Source organism: Alligator mississippiensis, chromosome 1, assembly GCF_030867095.1.
Source record: "Alligator mississippiensis isolate rAllMis1 chromosome 1, rAllMis1, whole genome shotgun sequence".
Classification (NCBI taxonomy): Eukaryota; Metazoa; Chordata; order Crocodylia; family Alligatoridae; genus Alligator; species Alligator mississippiensis.
In genome coordinates, this window is record NC_081824.1 from 29,890,970 (window position 1) to 29,913,421 (window position 22,452).

At 45.0% G+C, this 22,452-nt stretch overlaps 1 protein-coding gene across 3 annotated transcripts in view; it reads right to left on the bottom strand.

Moving 5' to 3' along the window:
- Positions 1 to 22,452, bottom strand: part of HPCAL1 (hippocalcin like 1) — a 177,960-nt gene that overhangs the window by 49,638 nt on the left and 105,870 nt on the right. For 2 of the 3 annotated variants that reach the window (XM_006259553.4, XM_014597332.3), the window contains exons 4-5: positions 21,456 to 21,561; positions 12,416 to 13,610 (exon numbers count right to left, since the gene is read on the bottom strand). In XM_006259553.4, coding sequence (XP_006259615.1) covers positions 13,513 to 13,610; positions 21,456 to 21,561 — 204 coding nt within the window. In that variant the 3' untranslated portion in view covers positions 12,416 to 13,512. Of the gene's footprint in view, positions 1 to 12,415; positions 13,611 to 21,455; positions 21,562 to 22,452 lie in introns of those variants that run through there. The other variant, XM_059729647.1, reaches the window with a different exon arrangement.

The following is a 22,452-nucleotide window of genomic DNA, read 5'->3' on the forward strand; positions in this document are numbered from 1 at the left end:
ACCCTGCCACCCAGTGTCTGGTCACACCCCTGCCCCTTCGCTGCAGCATCAAGGGGGCAGGGCTCTTGATGGGGGAGCAGCTCCTGTCATGGTATTGGGGAGCACAAGCCCCTTCTCGGCAGGGGACCATGGTGCGGGGCAGGCAGAGCTGCAGCAAACTGTTTGAGGCAGCACTGGGGCTCAGGGGGGCCAGAGCCCCCCCCAGTGCCACTACTGCCATGGTTTGCAGCAGCTTCTCCTGCCCTGCAGCATGGCCGTCTGCCAGGAAGGGGCTCACACTCTGAGAAACCATGACAGGGACTGCTTCCCCATCCAGAGCCCTGCCTCCTCGCTGCTGCAGTGGTGGGGTGGGAGCATGGCCAGATGCTGGCCAGCAGGGCCTCTTAGGTGGGGGACAGGGAGGGTGGTTATTTCCCCCTCCCTCCAGCATCCGGAGGAGGGAGCAGTAGGGGACTTATTCCTCTGCTTGCCCCAAGCAGGGAGTGAGCAGCAGCGGCAGCAGTTGGGGCAGGCAGACTCAGCTATGGTCCCCTGGGGCAGTAGGGATAGAGTGGGGAATAACCCCCTTCCTGTCCTCCTCTGCCTCAGGGGACATGATGGCCTGCCACTGCAGCAGCGAGGGGGGAGTGCCCGGGGTGCATCCCTTGGGACAGGGAGGGGGGAATTAAACCCCTCTCTGGCCACTTCAGCCAAGGCTACAGTGGGGCTGGCCATGCCCCCATCGCTGAAGCAGCCAGCACAGAGAAATGCAGGTCTGTGCTGGTGGGACAGGGGACGGAGGGAGGAAATAAACTTCTTCCCTGCTCCCTTCTGGGGCCAGCATCTGGCCAGACCCCTGCATGTCCCTGCTAGGCTGGAGCAGAGAGCCCAGCCCAGAGAGCATGGCAGGATGCTGGGGGGACTCTGGTTTAACTTAAACCAAGAAGGGGTCTGGGATAGACATTGCATAAACTGTTTTGAGCTCAATCAGTTAAGTCTGATTGTACATTCAACCAGGTTTATCTCAAACTGGTTTCAGCCATTTTGAAACTGGTTTATGTGCACTGAACATCTGTTTGGTTACAGGTTTAAACCAGTTTCTGGTCACTTAAATGGGTTTGTGTGTAATATCTGTCCTTAGCCCCAGTGTGTATTTCTGAGGCACCTAGCTCTAAGCAGAGTATATTCCTTTAGCTGAAATTTAGCTAGGCAGCCTGCCATGACCCAAACTAAAACTGGGTGGGGATAACCAGCATTAGCACACTTTGTTTTGAAAACACTAACGTGAAAACTTATAATGGCCAGGACTTCAGTGTTATGTCTTATTTGACCAGCAGCCCCTCCAACAGTGTAATACCACAATGTTGGTACAGTGTACTTGACACTCACTCAGAGGAAGTGACAAGCAATAGCAGCACTTCCTGCAGAACCCACTGTAGCTTCTCCTCAGAGGTCTCCAATTCAGTCCTGACCTGGCCTGACCGTTCTGAGTAGGTAGACCGGTGAGCAGCCAGCTGCTCCAGCAGAGCTGCCAGGAAAAGTCCTAACACAAACTTTTTCTGATACAAAAGAGATTTTCTTCCCCATCATTATTTTTTCTCTCCCTCTACTTTCCTTTAATCACTTCAGCTAAACATTCAACCAGCACACAGTGATCTCAAAATGCAATAAAACAAACCCTTCGCACTCAACATTCAGCTGTAATGTAAATGTACTGGATCTCCCTGCAGAGCTATTGGAAAGCAAAATCAGACTCTGATCCAGGCTGCAAGACCAATGTAGGTAAAGAACCTTAGGTTTCTGCAAAATCCCTTGTATCCAAGAGCTCTGCTAATAGGAATCCAATGGGAGGATCTGAGACTATTAGGACACACTGTATCTATTTACAAATAACATCTGTGAAAATTTGCTGTTACTGATACCCAGTGGGGCACAGGAACATGGGACTAAGTTGCTGTGAGGCACAGTGGAATAGCTGAGGTCTTTTGTCTTTATGTAAATCTCTTTTATAAGATTGCAAATTGTTTTAAATCCTTGCATTTCACCCAGTAACATCAGGAGTCAGTCAAGCAGATTTTGCAAATCTATACAAAATTCCTCTTAAATTGCTCCCCTGTCCCCAAATTAAGAGGTTTGATATACGTGATCTTAATTACTTGCCATAGCTCAGCTCAGTGCTGCAATTTACCACAGAGCAAGAACTACTGATTTGTGCCCTACAACACCTGATCTGTTTTGGTGGGCAGCGAGCATGAGATAAAGCTCATATTCCGATTGCTTCTCCAGCTTTGCTATTTAGATTGCTCAGCACACAGGTCTCACTGATGGAATTTTTTTCACCCTGTTTGTAGACCACCTTTCAAAAAAATCTGCAAAGAAATCTTCTTTTCACAGATACCTGCAGAAAACAAAGGATGGTCCAGCACTTTGGTTACTAGCTTCAGACCTGGCCAACCTGGGGTCAGTCACTACTCGGGCACAGGCAGTCAGAGTGATTCTTGGGGAAGTCATTGAGAGTCTCTGGGCCTGTCTAAAGTAAGAGCGGCATTTCCTAGCTGCAGCACTGCCAAGCATGCCCTGCCCCCACCCCCTCCCACTAGCATTCTCCAAACCCTGGAATGCACCAGCAAGGCCCCTCCAGACTGGCTCTAGGGGCCACCTTAAGGCCTGATGGAGACAGAGGACTTGAAAATGGCTGAAGGGATGCCCTGAAGTGGCCTCAGCAGCATAGCTAGAGGCAGAAGTTACACATACACTGGTATAACTGATTAGAAACTGGTTCAAATCTGTAACACAACAGAAGTTTAGTGCACGTAAACCACTTTCAAAGGGGCTGAAACTGGTTTAAGATAAACCTGGATGGATGCAGTTATCAGACATAACTGATTTAGGTTAAATTGGTTTATTGGACTTCTGTCCCAGTTCCTTTCCAGTTAACTGACAGTCCCCCAGCATCCCAGGATGCTTTATACCTCCCCTGCAAACCTCCCTCGCAGAGATGGCAGGCTAGGCTGGGCTCACGCTGTCTGCTCCAGCCTAGCAGAGGCGTGCTCTAGCACCCCCCCCCCCCCCCCCCCCCGGTCCCCAGCTTCTGGCCTGAGCCACTGCAGGCATGTGGCTGCATTTCTGGAATCAAAAAGTGAATTGAATGTTTGTTCACTTGCTTATTGGTTCAATCTTCAGTTTAGACTAACCTGCAAGGATTGAATCAATTCAACCTCGGGCTTTTTGACTGTTTGTACTTAACCCATATGTCCAAGCTGGAGTATGGCAGGAATGGATAGGTGCAGCAGGCGATCTGGGATCTTGAAAGGGGATGCAGTGGAGAGCTTATTGGGACAGGGGTGCCATTGCTGGTGGAGACCACTGGTTGCAGGAGCAGTAGCATTCATTGCACATGTGCCACACACTCGAAGAGGGGTGCAACTGCAGCACTGTGCTCCCCCTTCCCCCCTATCTTTCCCTGGGTAGGTGGGTAGGTAGGGCACCTTTGAAAATGGGGCATGCTGCAGCTACAAGGTAGACATGCCTTTTATGATCCAGTTCCCCTTTATACATTGTGCTGGAAAGTTCTCCTTCACCTCAGAGATGTGCTGCCTGCTATAGCTCCAACAGTGGGTCTGGGATTGATAGAGAAATTACTGACTGCAGTTATCGAGCTAGTGTTATGCAAAAGGTTGGACTGAGCGATGCTAATGGCCTCTTCTGGCTTTAATTCTTTTGAGCCTGTGAGATGCTCAAGCACTTGGCTAATGGAGCCGTACTTGTATCTTAGATGAAGAGCCAGAAAAGATGCTCTCTCAACATCTGACACAGACATAGGATAATTGCATATTCATTCCAGCAGAATTACCATTCCTCAGATGTGAGAGGCTAGGAATTCAGCTCCAAATATGTATTATCAAGAGAGGCTTCTGAACATGATCAGTCCCTTCACCTCCCCCTGCACACATGAAACTTCAAACAACTCCCTGACTTACCTGGTTTGATCTCTTCACTGTTTCACTCCTGTATCAGGTTCCCATGGAACACCGAGTTCAATAAATGGCCACTGAGTCATTGTGGACACATGTGATGGAGAACTTTTATACCTGCTGAATGCCCTGTACCTTTCAGCACTTAGCACTGTTACATGTAATGGATCACAAGTAGGCTTTGAAAATAAGAGCACATTAAAGATGAAGAAGAGAGTTCTCACCTCTAAAGGGTCTACTTTGCTTCAGAGGACCTATTCTTGAAAGTACCATTAACCATTACACCAGTGTCTGAGGCCTTGTCTACACAAGGCTGCTTCTGCTGCCAGAACAGTTGCCTTCCTATAGCAGCCACCACATGGAAGCTGGCAGAGCACTTTCACATCCACACATTTATGATGGCTTCATGCATCTCTACTATGTGGCTGTGCTGGAGGACACTCACTTAAGGGACTGCGGCAGCCAGCAGGTGTGGGCATGTCCACATGTGCCTTCTCCTGGCAGGTGGCAAAAGGCTTCCTTCACCAAAAGAGGTAATGTTACTCTACTGGTAGAAAGGAGGAGTTTGCCCTGGCAGAGCAATTTTGAGAGTGGATATAGTAGTGCAGACCAGGTCTCAGAAGTTGAGGCACTCACCACTGTACCACTCTGCTCTACTCAGCACTGGTGAGACCACAGCTGGAGTACTGCGTCCAGTTCTGGGAGCTGCACTTTAACAAGGACACGGACAAGCTTGAGAAATTCCAGAGAAGAGCCACCCGTATGATCAGAGACTTGCATGACAAGCCATACAAGGAAAGGCTGAGGGATCTGGGGGTCTTCAGCCTCAGGAAAAGAAGGCTGAGAGGGGACCTGGTAGCAGCTTCACTTGGGGAGTACATCAAGGGCTCAGTGAGCAACTGTTCACCAGGGCACCCAAGGGGAAAACTAGGAGCAATGGCCATGAACTCATGGAAGACTGATTTAGGCTCAACATTAGGAAAAACTTCTTCAGTCAGGGTGTCCAGACTGTGGAATAAGCTCCCTCCAGAAGTGGTGCAATCACCTACCCTGGAAATCTTCAAAAGGAGACTGGACGGTCACCTTACTGGGGTCACTTGACCCCCAGTTATCTTTCTTGCTTGGTGCAGGGGGGCTGAACCCAATGGTCTTCCAAGATCCCTTCTGGCCTTACAATCTATGAATCTATGAGTACCAGTGAGGAACCTAAGGCTTGCCTAGACCAGCTAGCTTGTTTCAAAATACTCTGGTTGGTTAAAAAAGCCCCACTTTTTAAGTCCTTTTAAGTCCTTTTGTAGTCCTTTGAGGACAGGGTTAAAAAAAGCCATGCAGAGCACCAAATGGAAATTCTCACAACCACAGGCAGGGGGTTTACTAGCAAAGACTAGCAGTCAACCTCAGAAAGACCCTAAAAGCATAAATTTAGATTGCCTTAGTTACAAGGCATCATGTTTGGCCCTCTTAAACCAATCCGTATTTCCAAACTGGCCTAGAAGCAGAATGAGGAAATAACACTGACTTGAAAGAGACTTTGGTCTCAGACCTGCTAAGGAAAAAAAAATCTCACTGCTGATAGATAGATCTAGCAGGACAAGACACCTAATAAGTGCCTGACCTCACACTCCCTTCACATGCAACTCAACAGCTGTCAGAGCAGTCAGCAGGGGAACCTGTCAGCAGCACAGATGAGAGGCAATACAGGAGCCAGAGTTAGATACCATTACTGGAAAAAACACGTACCCTAACTTAGCCCTTGTGTTTTGAAGTCAACACACACACACACACACTTTATTAGCTGCAGCAATGGACTGTGAGAGAGGAGCTGCAATGGAGGAGTGAAATGATGATATCCTGGAGCTAATTTGTCAAGTTCCCACTTTATGACAACTGATGAACAGGAGAAAATAATCTCTCTACTGTGCATGACTAGGTTTCCCTGCTCAGGTTTGAGCTGCTGCCTGCCTGATGGCAGGAGAGAAATCAAAGGAAGCTGTGAAAGGGTTGTTAAAGGAAGAGTGGGAAAGGTAAAACTCTGACACTGATGACAACTTCAGGACCACAACTTCAAAGGAGTGAAGATGACAGTGGCCTAGATAAGAGGACCCCCTTAAGCACACATACCCAGGTTATAGCTGTGAAGAGAGACTCTTCAGCCCCAAACCAAATGACAAGGCTGTCTTGCCAAGGCTGAGAAGACAGAGATCAAAAGATACAGAGCTGTTATAGACCATTGGCCTCACAAAAAGGGAGGGAGGTGGGTGAGCTATAAAGTGAGCAGGCAAAACTTAGTGGCACAGAGGACCAAAGAAAATGAACCATCTTGGATGCCCTTTTAACGTGCCTGTTACATTCAATGTTTGGATTGAAACCTTCTTTAGGAAGAACCTACAGGGAAAGTGTAAGTAGGGCCAGGACAGGGAAAGAGTTGAGATACCAGCGAAACATGACTGATATTCTGCCCATTTTTCTTTGACCCATCTTTGCAAACATTATATATGCGCAATGGTTTAATGTCTAATGCTTCCCTACTCATTCACCCCTCGAGTGCCACATGTAAGAGCCTCTCGCTTTTGCCTTGCAAAAATACCTGAGGACACACACTGCCACCTTTGTGGCTGAGTCCTGTTCATTTGCTAGATACTGAATAGCCAAGAGCAGCGGCTAGATGAGGACCATCTGGCAAAAGCTGAATCAAGGAAAGTGAGAGTGATTTGGTGGGTATGGAGAAAGACTCCCCACCTCTGTAAGCATTTCTCCACTTAAGCTGCCCACTCTCCAATTGTTTAAACTTGCTGTTCAGCTGATGGTTCCCTGCACTGAGGTATCCAAACAGACAAGACAGCAGAAAATGCCCAAGCTTACTTAGCATTGTCAGGTTTTGACTTGGCCATAGCGAATCTACACAGTGACCTGCTGGCTGGGTTACTGGAGTGTACTGTGGTGCAATGAAGCCATTGGCCTTCACCTGGTTTGGAAAAACATGGTGTCTCACTTGGGCTGGAACTCAGGCATAAGCACAGTATGAAAGAGTGACATGGGCAAGGTGGGAACAACAGTGTTTACAAAATAGACACAAAGCTTCCAAGCCCTGTATACACAGTGCTGCTCTGCCCAGTTTCTGAAGCACAGAATTTAGGGAACATTAATCCTAACCCTAAAGTCTTTAGGAATTGGGCAGTGTCTATTTATACCCCACAATTGGGCACACAAGGCTATCCAAAGCACATCACTTGGGTGCTTTGCACTCTCTGTTGGTTCCTCATTTATGGCTGAATCTTACCTGGACTGGCTGGCTCCTATAACCTGGTACCCTTTCATTAAAACCAGTGGGAGGTCAGATCAGGGATGTGATAGAACAGTAGCTATTACAAAGACTATGCCAAGAATATTTGGAAGCAAGTTCCCAAGAGCAAACCACTTCAGTTCCAATCTCTCCTCCACCCTAGTTCCAAAGCTTGCGGGAGACTTTCTCACACCATGCTCAAGAAAAGGGATATGGTCTTTTGCCTCAGATATTCACGTCCTGTATGAGATTCCACCTCCGTAAGGACCTCTGCCATTGAGAACACACTCCAAGCATTCGGATGTATCACATACCTCTATCCAGGTTGATCTCCAGACATTTTACTGCACAGAACCCCCTGTAACCTTTCCTCAGTAATATCAGACTTCAGCAGGGCTTTGAGACCACAAAATGTCAACTTGCAGTGAAAGCAGCTGTCAAAAAACTGGTGTTTGGACTGCTCCTCAAGTCATTCAGTGAGATGCACTTTCTTAACCTTTAAATACGAGTAAAAAGGTGCCAGGTGTTATGAGATCTAGCAGACAATCCCTTGTTGAAGGAAATAGAGGCATATGTGAGGATATCAAAAGAGCAGTTCTCTTTCCTCTTCTGGTTGCTACAGAAAGCAGAAGAGGAAAGGTGGGGAGTTGTGCGGAGGGGAGGTGTGCAGCTCAACTTGTTCCCAAACATGTTCTGGAAACAAGCCATGCTGAAATACAACCAAACCAGAAACAGTCTGATTAAAAGGTTATCTCTGTCTCTCTGACTTCAGTCAGGAGCCCTAAGTGGTCTAGTTGCAGTCAGAGCCATCAAGAGACCAACTTAATTTGAAGTGTAATAACAATATTTCAACATTTCTGCAATAGGCATTGCAATTTATAGCAAAAAAAGTCTCATCTTATGTACTAATTAGCCCCAGCTGCAGAATCCACAGCTATCCTGGTATCAAGAAAACATTTAGACAGCTTGTTAGGGGTAGGTGAAAAATGAATATGTATGAATCACCTTTTCACTAAATTCAAGCCTAACTAGACTCTAAAAGTAGAGCTAAAGGAGAAAATTAGCCAAAGACTATGAGAGTAGTCGACATTCAATGGGGCTTCAACACTAGACATGTCTTAGGCATGTTAAGAAACTGTCCCTAAAAGGGATGGATGTGAGGATGAAGTCATGGCTCCACAGAACAGTTCCCACTGACTTCACGGGGTCAGGACTTTGTTTCCTGGGTTGCAGCTTCACCCAGAACAATGCTCAAATGAAGCATGTCAGTTCTGTCATTTCCTGAGGGGTCAAAAGAGCAGCTCCTCACTTTGAAAACCTCTAAGAGCTCATAACCAAGACCATCCAGTGACTTGTGATTGTGGCCAATTAGAGCTCCTAGAAGACACCTGGTTTTTCATAGGGGAGGTGTGCAGCCCCTCTGGAAGTTAGGCCTTCTTTCAGGTGTTTCAAATTATGCCCAAAAACATGGAGGCCCCCCACATTCACTGCTCACCTTCTGAACATCGTGAATTAAGTCTTATCTTATCTTTAAACCACTACACTAGGTACATGCTACAGCATTCACAGAGGATTTTTCCTGTTTGCTTTCTAAAAGGCAAAACTGGAAGAATCCTACCAAGATAACTCCGTGTTAATTTGTAGAAAAATCGTGCTGACTCACTTTGTCCTCAGAGTAATAAAAAGATTCATGAAGACATTTAGTACGCTGTGCAATTGTATTTGAAAACATAACTGCAGTGGGTGCACCTGGTCCATTAGAGGCAGCTGCAGTTGATAAAGCTCTAGGGGCAAAGAAAGAAGGACAGGCATAGCATTTCAGGATGATCTGGAAGGGAGAAGATAGATTACACTTAAACAAGCAGTAAAATCTGAAAGAGACAGAAGTCATAGTTTGCCAGAATTTTTTCAACCTGCAACAGTTGTGCTAAACTACCACAGCTGGTGGGAAACAAAACTCTCAGGCTGTGGGAAATGTCAGATTTTTGGAATTAGTTTGGAGTTAACACAGAAAGCTGGAATACTGAAGTTTCCTGACTAAAACAATTCAGAAAGGTTTTCAAGCAGAAACTTTGAAATGGAAAAATGTTGTTTTGTAAGATTGACTCAGCATTTTTCACTGTGATTCTCCCAAATTGGAAACTTGGGAAGTGATAGAAAAATGAGAAGTTTCCATGGAAAAAAGATGCACTTCTGACTAACTCCTTCTTACAGAAGAGGGGAGGATGTGAAAGGAAGGAGACGTGCAGGAAAAAGACAAAGAGAACTATCACATTTTTTCTAATGTAAGACAACGTTTAAAACAAAGTATTTCCTCTAAAAATGCCCTGTTCTAAATTTCAGTAAACAAAGTAAAACATTGTTTATATGCACCACAGATGTCTTTATTTGAATATTTTTATCTTTTTCCTCAAATTCTTAAAATGTACATGTCACATTCAAAGATACTTTGTATTAGAAGGAATAAGATATTTGAAAGAGGAGACAATGAGTAAGACATGCACTTGTTTGACATTTAACATTTTATACTAAAACAAAACCTTAGTTTTCTACTATCTAAAAACTATATAATTTTGTGATATTTGAATAAACATGTAATTGGCTCATTTATTAAAAACACACAAGTCAGGAAATTCAAAAGTTGACACCCTCACTCCTTTAATAAGCAACATTTCTGCTAAGTAATAGACCTTTTGTACATCATTTAAAATATATATTACATAGTTTCTGTGAATACTTTTAGCTTTTTTAGCTCAAAGTCTAACTATTAATTACATGCAGAAATGCCATTAACGTAGCAAGGTTCACAGTTTAAATGACACAGCATTCAACTGCAGGATTTTAACAGAAAAAAGACTAGAAATTTATTATTATAAAAAAAGGGGAACTTTTTTCTTGGACTTCTGAAAAATGATGATACTAACAAATCCTAAACTGAAGTGGTATTTGTAATGTTCAGGAGGTTTCTAGTAATTTTAAAGAGATGAAAGAAACACTATTGAAAAAAAAATCCTAAACTAATTGTGACCTGCTTTACGATCAAAAAAATTGCTTGTTAAACCTGGAAAGAACTGAAAACATTTAGTTTATTTTTTCAATGTCAACCTGATTTAAGTTTTGCATTTCTCTCAACCTGAGTGAGCAAAACAGATCAATCGGTTCCAGTTAATTTCACTTTCGGAATCTTGCTAGACACAATGTTGCAGTTCAGCAGAAAGTTCATGTTAAACTTGAATTAAGAAACAGAAAAAAATGTGTTATAAGAATATTTTTCTTGGTCTTAGGTTTGGCATGAGCTTGCTTTGTAGACTTTGATCCAGTCTGGGTATGGCAAGTTGTGCTTTTTCTCACTTTATGTTTACACAAAAGGTGTACACTCAGACCTGATCGCAGCTACCTTGTGCCCTCATTAAGAACATCATTCATATTCAGCAAAACTGTGCGGCTTTCTCTAAGCACATACATACTTAAGTACTTTACTGAATAAAGGTAGGTTTAAGCACATACTTAAGTGCTTGATAAATGTGGAGATCTGGAAAGCTCTATCCATTCTTGCCATGGGTGTCAAATGCAGTTTCACTAGGATACTCCATTAAAATGGTACTGTGCCAATCCTTTCTGCATAGGAGAGGACCTTGGCACAGGGTTTGGGCACTGTTTTCCTTTAATAGAAAGAAAATTTACAATTGCTGCTGACACATTTGGCAAGGGTCAGGTGGCTCAGTAGATTGGTCATAAGCAGGGATCCGGGTTTTCCATTTTCGAAAAATGGAGAAAAACTTGGTTTAACCTTTTACCCAAAAAAACATGGATTTTTAATTTTAATGGAGAAACCCACAGATTTTGCACTTTAGCAAAGAGCTCTCTGTAGGCTGACAGAGTTCCAGCCTGTGAGGTGCTGGGGGGAACGGGAGGAGGGCGGTCAGACGGGGGGCACCATGTGCATGTACACGCGCATGGCTGCAAGGCAGCCTGGAGATTAGCTCTCATGTAAGTCTGGAGAGGGGATGGGGGACTGAGGCCCCCATAGGGAGGGAGGGAGGGAGTGAACTGGGCAGGGCTGGGGCTGCTGCCCAGCTGGGTGGTGCATGGGGCCCAGGGCCAGAAAACAGGGAGCAGGATGGAGCAGCTGATGGCTTGTCCAGGAGGCAGGGCGGGTGAAGCCAGCTTCCCACTGTTGTGCACACTCCCAAAGGGGCATGGGGAGCATGTGGCCCCCAGATCTGTGCATGGGGCAGTGGTGGGCTGCCCACTGCAGGCTCGGGCATCCTGCCTTGCTGCCCTTCCCTTGGGGCCTCTGCAGACCAGCAGGCGGGACCTGGCATGGCAGGGCAGAGAGGGGCCAGGCAGGGAAGTTCCTTGCTGCAGTGAGGTCTTGGTGAGCCCAAACCCAAAATCAAATACCAAAATCTCTAGGTATTTAGAATGTATTTTATTTCAGTGATTGAGGCACTGGCAGGCTTCCAAAAGGCTTTAGAATTGTAAATATATCAATAAAACACTGTGTTCAATTGATACCTATATATATATATATATATATATATATATATATATATATATATATAGTGGCATTTCATTTTAATCATGGATTTTGGGGGTTTTATCAGAGTATTTCCAGGTTTTTATCAGAGAATTTTCTTTTTTTATTTTTTTTAAATCAGAGAAAACCAGGATCTCTGGTCATAAGTTACAGAGCTCCATACTTTTATGCCAACAAACAGTACTATACAGCCATACTAAACAATTGCATAGCATGTTAGTTCCAGGCATGAAATAAAGCGTCACATGAAGTCAGTGGTAGATTCAGGGAGACAACCCAGGTTTTCCAGCTTTCAGCTTGGTGTCCAGATGATGGATAACTCTAGATGCAATCTAAACTCAATGCCACCACATGTCATCACCTTTTCCATGACTTTTCAGCTTTGAAAAATTAAGACTCCATGGTCTCAGTCCAGTCTGCTATGGATAAGGGTTTATATATCCCACCAATGGGAACTAATACATACCCCTGAGCAGGGGACTCAAGGATCAAAGGACTACAGAGGAAAGCCAAAAATCCCACCTTTAGTTAAGGGAATGTGCGTTTGGTGGGTTGGGGAGGCTCTCAGACAAGAAGCATGACCTGTGATCAAATATAGGGCAATGACTATCTGCACTGGTTAAATTAAGACAGAGGTACTGACAAGAAAGTGTCTTTTATTTCAATTAATATTTCTTGGCATTAGGCAGATATTAAATAACACTGTAATGCACAAGACTATGAACATATGAACACGAACAGGTAGGAGGGTGTAGCAAAGTTTAGAACAGCAGTGCGAGTCACATCACTTCATCTCACTCAAAAGCCATTTAATGCTGCATCCACCTTAAGTGGGACTCCACTGAGAAATACAAAAATTAAGATTACTCCTTTAAGTCTTTTGTTAATACAGTAACGCTGGAATGATCAACAATAAAAAGGAACAAAATATTTGCATTCAGTAATTAAACAGAGTGAAATATCCACAAACTGCTAGTCATGCACTTCCTTTTGAACAGCAATTTGCTAATGCATAAATATCACAAAAAACAATCTCCAATCTCCAAGATTTGAATAAAATCACAGACATCTAGAAGAAATTAAGCTTGAATTCTACTTTATGCCTTAAATAGATTACCTAAATATTAATTTTTACTTCACCATATATATATAATTTATATATATATATGTATATATATATATATATTAAAAGAAAGTAAAGACCATTAGATAAGTGCAAGCAATTTTTCTCAAAGAAAAAAAATTGAAACCATGCCCAAGAAAGCTTTTTCTTCTTTTTTTTCCTTTCTTGATTTATTTTGCTTTCTATTTCATTCAGTCCCCATTTTGTACATAGTCATTTCTGAAGCAAAATAAATTATCTACTGTCTGCTATGCTGGATAAAAGTCCTACCTAGCATCTTCTTAGGACTACTAGAAAGTCGTCTTTCCTACCGACTACATGATGTGATGTCTCACCGGAAATTTGAGCTCATAGCATCTGCATGTAAACATACCTTTCAATTACATTAAATGTGTAGAGTGAGTCATAACATTAGGGGTGAGAGGAAATGGAATTGCCAAAAGGAACTTTGCACTGGTGTTAGTGAAAGAGCGCGGCTGTCTTCACTCGGAAACACACCAATCTGGCAATGGAATCTTATCCACTAACAGTTGAGGAATGATTGAGAAGGCATCCATTTGCGAGCAAAGCTTGAACAAGCCAGCATTTTCTTTGCAAACTGTCCAGAGTTTAATTAGAACTGACTTGCACTGCTCGGATCACATTGTAGCAATCGCACAATAGAGGGATCACTCTTGGCACCTTTAATAAACTCTTCAAGAGACAGTTTACCTTGAAGGGAGAAAACAAAGTAAGTCAATCATGCTGCAAAAGTCAATGCAGCTTAAAACTAAAACCTCTTCATAGAATACTTAAGACCATATAGCTTATTGCAATGCATTTGGGGTTGTATTCACTGCAGTGAAGAAGAGCTGAGCACTGAAATCCTACTCAAACAATTAAACCTGGATACATTTCCACCCTCCCCTCCCCCCTGCCAAGTAATGTAATATTTTACTCTACATTTTATATTAAAAACACATGATCGAGGTAAAACAATTATACTAATCCCACCTTCAATCATACATTATGCAGAACTGCATTACACAAAAAAACTGAAGTAAAATCATTCAGACAACATATAGTACATGTAAACACCTATGCAAACTGTTTTAAAAAAGAGCTTGATTATAGGTGAGATTTTTAAACCCAAAAAACCCAGGGTCTCCATGCTATATGAACTGTTACGATTCACTGGAACGTGATCATGAAAAGCAGGGCAGTGTGACTGAGTGTCCCTTTCTGATGGACTATTTATTTTCTAAATTCTGTTGCACAAGGACACAGAAATGGGATATGCTGGGCAGAAAAGGGTGGAAAAACTTGCTAAATAGGATCATGAGCTGGGGCTAACTAGGGGACGTGAATGTAAAAATTACGTAGAAGTCTGTGGCTCTGCTTGGCATTTGAAAACAGGCACTGCTTGCAGAGTATGAACAGTCACGAGTCAACACTGCTGCAGTGCGCACTGCTGTATTTCTCTGTTCTGCAGTACTGCTGAAGAGGCTGGCACTGCTTTTGCGATCTCACATGGGACCAAACCTAATGTGAACCAAACCGACTTCACAGCAAGTTCACTTGGGACCAAACCAAGTTCCCTTGGTTGTGGAGCTTCTGCTGAGATCAAAGTAAGTTCAGCTCACATGGGCTTTCAGGATCAGGTTAGTGAACTCTTAGTTGAATAACCTTAGTGACAAGAACATTTTTTCTATCCATTATTTTGCATATGAGGTACTGGCAATGGTACAGTACACACAGACGCACACAAGGAAAGACATACACCACAAGGCAGCGTTTCTGAGCAATGAAACATTTTTTTTTCTAGGATGACTTATTCGGCCAGACAATTCCCTCCGAGAGCCATTACATTGGCTCTTCGGCATAAAACAGGCAGGAGAGGGTGTGGCCGGAGCATTCATTCCTGAACTCCCTTTTGGCTTTGTACTCCCATGAGGGTCATTATAACATGACAGTTTAGAGCAGGACTGCGTCCAATGGGATGGCTCACCTGACCAAAGTTACTCATCTGCCTCTGTGCTTGAAGGTTTCAGGTAACTGTGAGTCGGGCCAAACTGTCTTTATGCTACTGTATAAAAGGTTCCTAGTTTCAGAGAATTCTCTAAAACTATTCCGTGTAAAACTGCACACTGAATACTTTAATTCAAAGATCTGCTGATGGACTGCTGTATAACGTTATTCTGGAACTCACATGTCCATTCCCTCAACTTCGTTATGGGGTATGACATTTCATACAAGAGCTATACCCAACATTTTAATGCAGAGCAGGCAAAATACTACCCGAGGGCCACATCTGGCCTGCAGGTGACCACCAACTGATTATATCCCCATCCAGCCCACCCATGCTCTTCGCTCCCACCCTCTTGCACAGGAGGGCCACGTCCAGCACACACAACTTTGGGACGGGGCCACTGCTGTCACTGCTGCAGCCGCTTGGAGGAGGACCTGCTTGGCTTTCCTGGCTTCCAGCAGCATCTCCTCATGTCCTTGCTGCAGCACTGGCTTTGGGCAGTGGGTAGGGAAGCTGCAGCTGGGCAGGGGGCCAGGGCTGGCAGGAGCACAGAGCCTGGGGCCTGCACCCAGTGGGGCAGCAGAAGTGTGGAGCTCAGGTGGGAAGGGTGTGGCTGTCTGGGGTGAGGAAGGGAGGGGGAGGCATGGGGATCCCCTGTACACAGTCCACCCCCGTCCACCCCCCCGCCTGGTGCACAGCCCCTGCCACCAGTGGTGGCAGCAGCAACAAACAGCGGGCCCTTGGGGTGTTGGTGGCCTGCACAGGCGCAGCCACTCAGTGGCACATGGCTCCGGTCAGTTCTTGGAGTTGCACATGGAGGCGAGGAGAGAAGCCAAGTCAGCCCACCTCTACTGCATGGGGTTCACGTGCAGCTGCCAGCACTTGTGCACCACCAAGGGGAAGCCCTACGTGCTGGAGTGGCTGCCTTCCCTGCTCCCTGCCACCATGTGCAGCTTACGGGATTCTGCCAGAAGTAGTGGGGAGCCCCACTCTCTGCTTGCCAGCGAAGTCTCATGAGCTGCACATGGTGGCAGGGAGCAGAGAAGGCAGCTGGCTCCATTGAGCAGGGCTTCATCCTGGTGGCATGCAAGTGCTGGGAGCTGCACATGAGTCCCACGTGATAGACATGGGCCAGCCTGGCTCCACTCCTTGCCACCACATGCAGTCCCTGGAACTTGCTGGAGCTGCGTGCCACCCAGTGGCTGTGCCTGTGCGGGCCATGAACAACCCAAGGGCCTGTTATTTGCAGCTGCTGCCACCATTGACAGCAAGGGCTTCTGACACCATCAACAGCCATGGGGAGGTGTAGAGGGAGGTCCCCATATCCCGCCCTCCATCACCCCACAAACCCCACACCCACACTCCCCCACAACCCTCTCACATATACACACACCCACACCCTCCCAACATACCCTACACCCCCACACAGCCACACCCCCTCACAAACCCCCCACATACACGCTCTACATCCCACCATACACACACACACTCCCCCAAACACACCCCGTACACAATATACAAGAGTAAGACTTTATTTTTGAGCTATTATGCAGTCACCTCTATATATACTATGCAAACACATACATCAGGACAAAAATATTTTTTGAAATAAAAATACTTTATGGCACCCCCCCCCCCAATAAGTACTTCCAGGGGCAAGGGGAAAGACTTTGTGGGGGGAGGGAGGGGGGACGGGAGGGGGAAGAGGTCATTTTTCAGTCCTAAGATGGCAACCAGAGGACAGGCACCTGTCAAGAGGCGGGACTACCATTGCAGCTCTCTGCAGCTCACCAAAACTCATTAAGTGGCCTGCCGGTCGAAATAATTGCCTGCCCCTGTTCTAAGGCCATTCTTCACCAAGTTACATTGTTTCATCGGGACTCCCCCACATGCATATTTCGCCTTGAGTAGATTAACTCTTTGCAGAACACTATGTGCTATTAATCGCAACATATAGAAGCAAAAGCCCTGATCAAACTATACCTGTACAATTTAAGTGATATTAGACCCTCAATTGAGACTTTTATGGTCACGTAAAACCAGAAGAATACAAAAACCACATTCCTCTTGTGAGAGCAGTTTCATTATAGTTCAATTTTATTCCTTACGTTATACTCTCCAGCAGTTAGCACAGCTTCGTCCCATATTGTATTTTTGTTTTTAATTGCTCTCTGCCTTTGGGTACAGTTATATTACTAATAGAAAAAAGTCCATACATTAATAACACCATAAAGCTTGTGCCCAGAATATCTGGGTTTCTCATAGGATTAAAGCTGCATCTTTTATTGCACTTTATATTTACTACTGATTTTTATAAAGCCTACTTTATTTTATTACACAAACTAGAAGCTCTAGCCACTGCCTGAGATCTTGGATATGCCATTTGCTCAGCATCACTTTTGCCTCCGTGTCTAAGGCCAGAGACCACATGAAGTGACAGATTTATAAAGGCACTTGGTTTTTATTTAAAAAAAAATAATAATAATAAAGGCCTGAGATAGTACTACCTTATTGTGGAGACAAGGAACACTGAATGCCAAAAGGAGAAGCTGGCTTGCTTTTGCATTCTGCTGCCTTACGTTCTGGAGCGTTTTTGTTAGCATTTCTGAAAAGTTTTTTTTTTTTGTTAAATTTTGCTCATGTGAATAGGTTTGCCACAAAAAATGCTGCTGTTTTGTTTTTTGGTGTGGGTGGGAGGAGAGAGAGACAACTTGGAAGCACAAAGCAAAATTGGAAATGAAGCCCAGAAGTACAATGGAGAATGAGAAGCAATTTGAATCATCTCAGTAAAGCACAGATGCAAGACACTTCTTTCCTCTCTTGCTTGGAGATGGCCAGAGGGTTGACATAGCAAAACTCCTATGTTTCAAAACAAGGTAAGCATTTTTCTACTATGCATCTCAGTACATATCAGTGGTATGCTACTTGCAAAAATAATATTTTATTAGTCATCAAATGATTTTCTGCAGCTACATAGTACAACAGATAGAAGACATACTGCAGGTTTTGCCACCATTACCCTCTCTCATATCTGTGCATGGCACATGTTAGAGAAGACTTATTTTAAGTGCATTTTAGTTTTATACCCTTCCATATGCAAAGCCAAAGAACAAATTCCTGGTTTCACTGAAGTCCGTGGCAAAATGCCCACATTTCAGCAAGGCCAGAATTTTACCCAAACACTCTGGTAACACAGCACAACTCAGAGGAAGCCATACAAGATAAAATAGCTTTTGTAAATATTAAGTTCAGAGTTTGTATCTTGAGGCTAGAAGCACGTACAATGTTTCACCAAGAACCTCTCCTTTTCTAGCTGAGGAAGGTTCTGTTTTTACCTTTGTGACCCCAAAATAAACTTCAAAGTTGTGATGAAGTCTTAGAAACCTGTCACTGACCCAGAAGAGAAAGTATCCCAATCTTGGGCCTTTGAACAAGTCAATTTTGAGGGGAAAATTCCCCTGTCAGACAGTGAGAAAACATTTTTGACAGGCTAACAAGGTAAAAACTTGTCAAACTGTGTTCAGGGGGGATGGGACAGCTGTCAAATGTGGTGGCCAATGGTGGACAGTAAATTTCATTTGTCACATGGTACCCCAAAGCAGCAGGTAGGTGCTGTCTCCCAGTAGAGTATACGCTCGCTGCATGCAACAAAAACTTGTTCAGACTGCAGGCTTGTCTTTGGGAGGACATGCAACAAGTTAGGGCCTCAGATGAAACGGCTACAAGTAGGGGTGAAGATTTTCTTGGCTGATACCAAAAGCCAATTATTCACCAGGCATATTATCCTATACTGATCCATTAACCGATTTGTAAGAATGCAGCTGGGCAGCATGGAGAACATGACCCTGCAGGTAAGTCTGTGGAAGTAAAGAGACATGGGGGGAGCAGATCGAGGCCCCAACAGTGAAGGAGGGAGAGGGACAAGGGCAGAGGCAGAGGCTGTGACAGGGCACTAAATGGGGCCCTAGGGTCAGGGCGGGGAGTGAGATGGAGACGTGGGCGGCTTGAACATAGGATCAGCATCCTGGCACTTAAAAATGGTGGCAGGGGCACTTGAACTAAAGCTCATCGAATGAGTGGGGTGAGGGTAGAAGCGGGCTGCCTGCCACGGACTTGGGGCTCTTCGCTCCGGGAGCCATATGCTAGCTGCGCTGTGTCCCCTGCCCATCCAGCAGCTGGAGGAACAGCTCACCACTGCCACCAAATGGGTAGAGGTTGTGGCGCAGCCAGTGGGTGACTCCTGGGGCAAAAGCAGCAGAGTGAAGAGCCCTGAGCCTGCAGCGGACAGCCCACCCCTGCCCTCACCTCGCTCAACTCCACTCTGGTTAAAGGCATCCCGGCAATTAAAAATGGGGATGGGTGGTGCTTGATTTAAAGCTCATTTGATGAGCTTCAGTTCAAGAGCCCTTGCTGCCATTTTTAAGCACTGGGATGCCGATCCCCTGGACGAGCCACACATGGCTTCATCCTGCTCCCTCAGGGTCCCATTCACTGCCCTGCCCCAGCCCCCTGCTCCCTCCCTCACTGTGGGGGCCTCTATCTCCCCCCTCTCCCCCAATGCCCCTTCCTCTCCATGGGGAGGGGACTTACCTTTAGGGTGCTGCTCTCCATACTGCCTGGCTGCATTTCTGGCCGGTGCATGTGTGTGGTTGTGCACATCCACGCAACATCTGGGGGCCCTGGCCAGAAGGCATATTATATTTACCAGTGACATTATTGGCTACAGTGGACAAAAAAAGCCGATAGTCAATAATGTTAATTTTCCTTTTACTGGTGCTGATCTGATATGGCACCAATATAATTGGTGCACCTCTAGCTGCAAGCCCTCTACTTTGGAGGTGCTAACTGACCAGCAGCCCCACTGGCTCTATTGCTAGAGCATCCAAAAGCTTTTCTGTGCAAAACAAATCCAATTGCTGGCTTGTAGAAACAAGCAAATAAATAGAAGTGGCATTAGAGCACTTGGGTAAGGGCCAGATTTTCAATGGTACAAATTTTGCAAGCATAGACCACTATGAAGATCAGAAACAGGAGAGAAAATGGCACAAATGCAAGGACAAATCCTGCCCTGTTACTCCTGTTACACCAGCAGCCTTACTAAAAGCTACAGTGAGGACAGCAAGACTGCCTTTGGTTTGTCAACCCCCCCAGAGAGCATGAATTGGAGGATGCTGAACCCACAGAAGTTTCAGGACCATTTCATGCAAGATCATTTACGGGTCAAAGAGACTGCAAGAGAGGACAAGAGCAACTGTAAACAGAAAACTGCAAATAAGAACCCAGAAAGGACAATAAGTTAGGTAGCAACCCTGGTTCTCTAAATAGGCAGCTGTATCTACTCAGGCTTGGAAGATGAAAACAGATGATATGAATAACAAATGAAACTATAAGCTGAGCTCTGACTGGTTTCAGGGGCAAGTGCTATTTAAACAGATGGCAATGGGTGGCAGCAGAAGAGCTGGGTGATTTTTCTGAGTGAAAAAAACAGGATCCCTGTTATGCAGGGAGAAAAGGAATAGCATGGACAGGTGTAGCAGAGGTAAGTACATTTAGGAAGCACATCTGCATCCCTTTCCTTGGGCAAAACACACTCCTTTCCCCAGCGCGGCCCCTACCATGTTGTCCCCTTTAAGTAGGAAAAATGTACATACAGAACTAAAGATGAAGAGGTAAACATACTACTAAGAAGTACTTTCATCTTCTTCTACCAGCCCCAACCCCATACACAGGATTCTGTACTTTTTAAAAATGTCTCCTCTATTTTCAATTTTTTTTGTCTGTTTATTTTCTCCATTACTCACTCTTCATCTCACAAGCACCTTCCCCCGGATTTCCCTCCTACCTTGCTCTTGCCTCTACACAACACTCAGTGTAGGCTTTTGCCCCCTCCAGCAAAACACAGGACTTGTCTATTCCAAGCCCGGGCACAATTAGGTATGGGCCTCTCATGAAAAGGCAATGAAGAGAAGGGCAAACGGCCCTCACAAACCAGGTGAATAGCCTCCGATTGACAGCTAGGTGCAGCTGAGCTGCCTTGAGTCAGAGAGCACACGAGTCCACATATGGAGGAGGTTGGGTTTGAGGCTATTCACAGACTATTTCACCCTGGGATTTTGTAGGCTTGCATACTGGGGAGAACACAGATGAGTCAGTGACACACTAAGTCTAGGGGCTCTCACAAACTCAATTAGTCTGCTACCAATTTCAGCAGCTGGGTCTGCACCAATAGAAAACTTATAAGAGGAAAGTTTACAAGAACACAGGCCTGTGCTACTTTTTCTAAGAAGGGCCTGTAGAGCCCTGTTCAGCCCTAGCTTGCCAGTTTCCACAAACACAACCTATATCCACGCATGCTACTTTCCTTTGGGTGTGCAGGTAATGGACATGCCGACATCACAGTGACAGAAATCCATGGTGGGATAAGTGAAATGGAGGTTCCCCTGAAAGTAATCTCAACTGTCATCAGCAATGCTAAATTTGAAAAATGGTATCATGCAATCTATGTTTACTTCCAAGACCTAATTAAGGACCCCTAGTGGGGATCATACCATCGTTGTTTGTGTCCATCTGCCTGAAGATTTTGTCTGTTCGTTTTTCTGGAGTGGATTCGTCTTCTGGCATTTTCATTACCGATGACACCATTTTGTAGATTGCCTGAATATAAAAAAAAGTAATGAAATTTGAAAAGCTGTGAAGCACCAGGACTAAGAGAAGGAATTTAAGCCTGTAGCAATAAAAAGCCAGCTGACCTTGGCTGCAAAACCTTATAAATCAAAACAAGAAAGAAGAATTACAAACTCAATGCATTTTTCAGGAATCATTCCTGGTTTAGGAAGCCAATATAGTGGTTCTGTTGGGCAGTCCAGCAATGAGTCAGCAACTAATAAGTTACCACACTAGAGGATGCCAGGGAAAAGTTGCAAGTGCACTTTTCTTTTTTGCAAGTGAGTTTGGAAGTGGCCTCATTCCTTCAGAGTAGCCATTAAACACACAGAGGTGCTTCCTACTATGCAGTAATTGTTCAGCTATGCTGGGCTGGGGGGGTTTGTGGGCAGGTGGGCTGGGTTTTCATACTTACATAGACCAGCTAGAGCCTGAAGGCCTATTTTTACCCATGTTTACTATGTTTTACTCATGAGGTAAACCACAGGCAACATCCCCTTGACACCTGTTCCTCACCCTGCTCTGGAACTACCACTCCTACGAAGAGACGAGTTCACCCTCCACTCTCATGCCCCTCCTGACAACCCTTGCCAAACAGCTCACCAAGGCCAATGTAGCACCTGATTTTGTGGTCTGGAAAATTCTGCTAGAAACTGGATAGAAATGTCTGTGGTCAATAACAAGGTATCACACATTGGCAGTCACCACCCACCATGGCTGGAGTCTGAACAGGTGACTGAATAGATGACCTACAGGTGAAAAGGTCCAGTATGCCATTACCAACCCTCTGCAGCTTCTTCTACCACCTGGGACTCAAAGTTGCTACACAGCACCTTCCCTTGTACAGATCCAAATTGTGAAATCTATATGGCCTTTTACTCT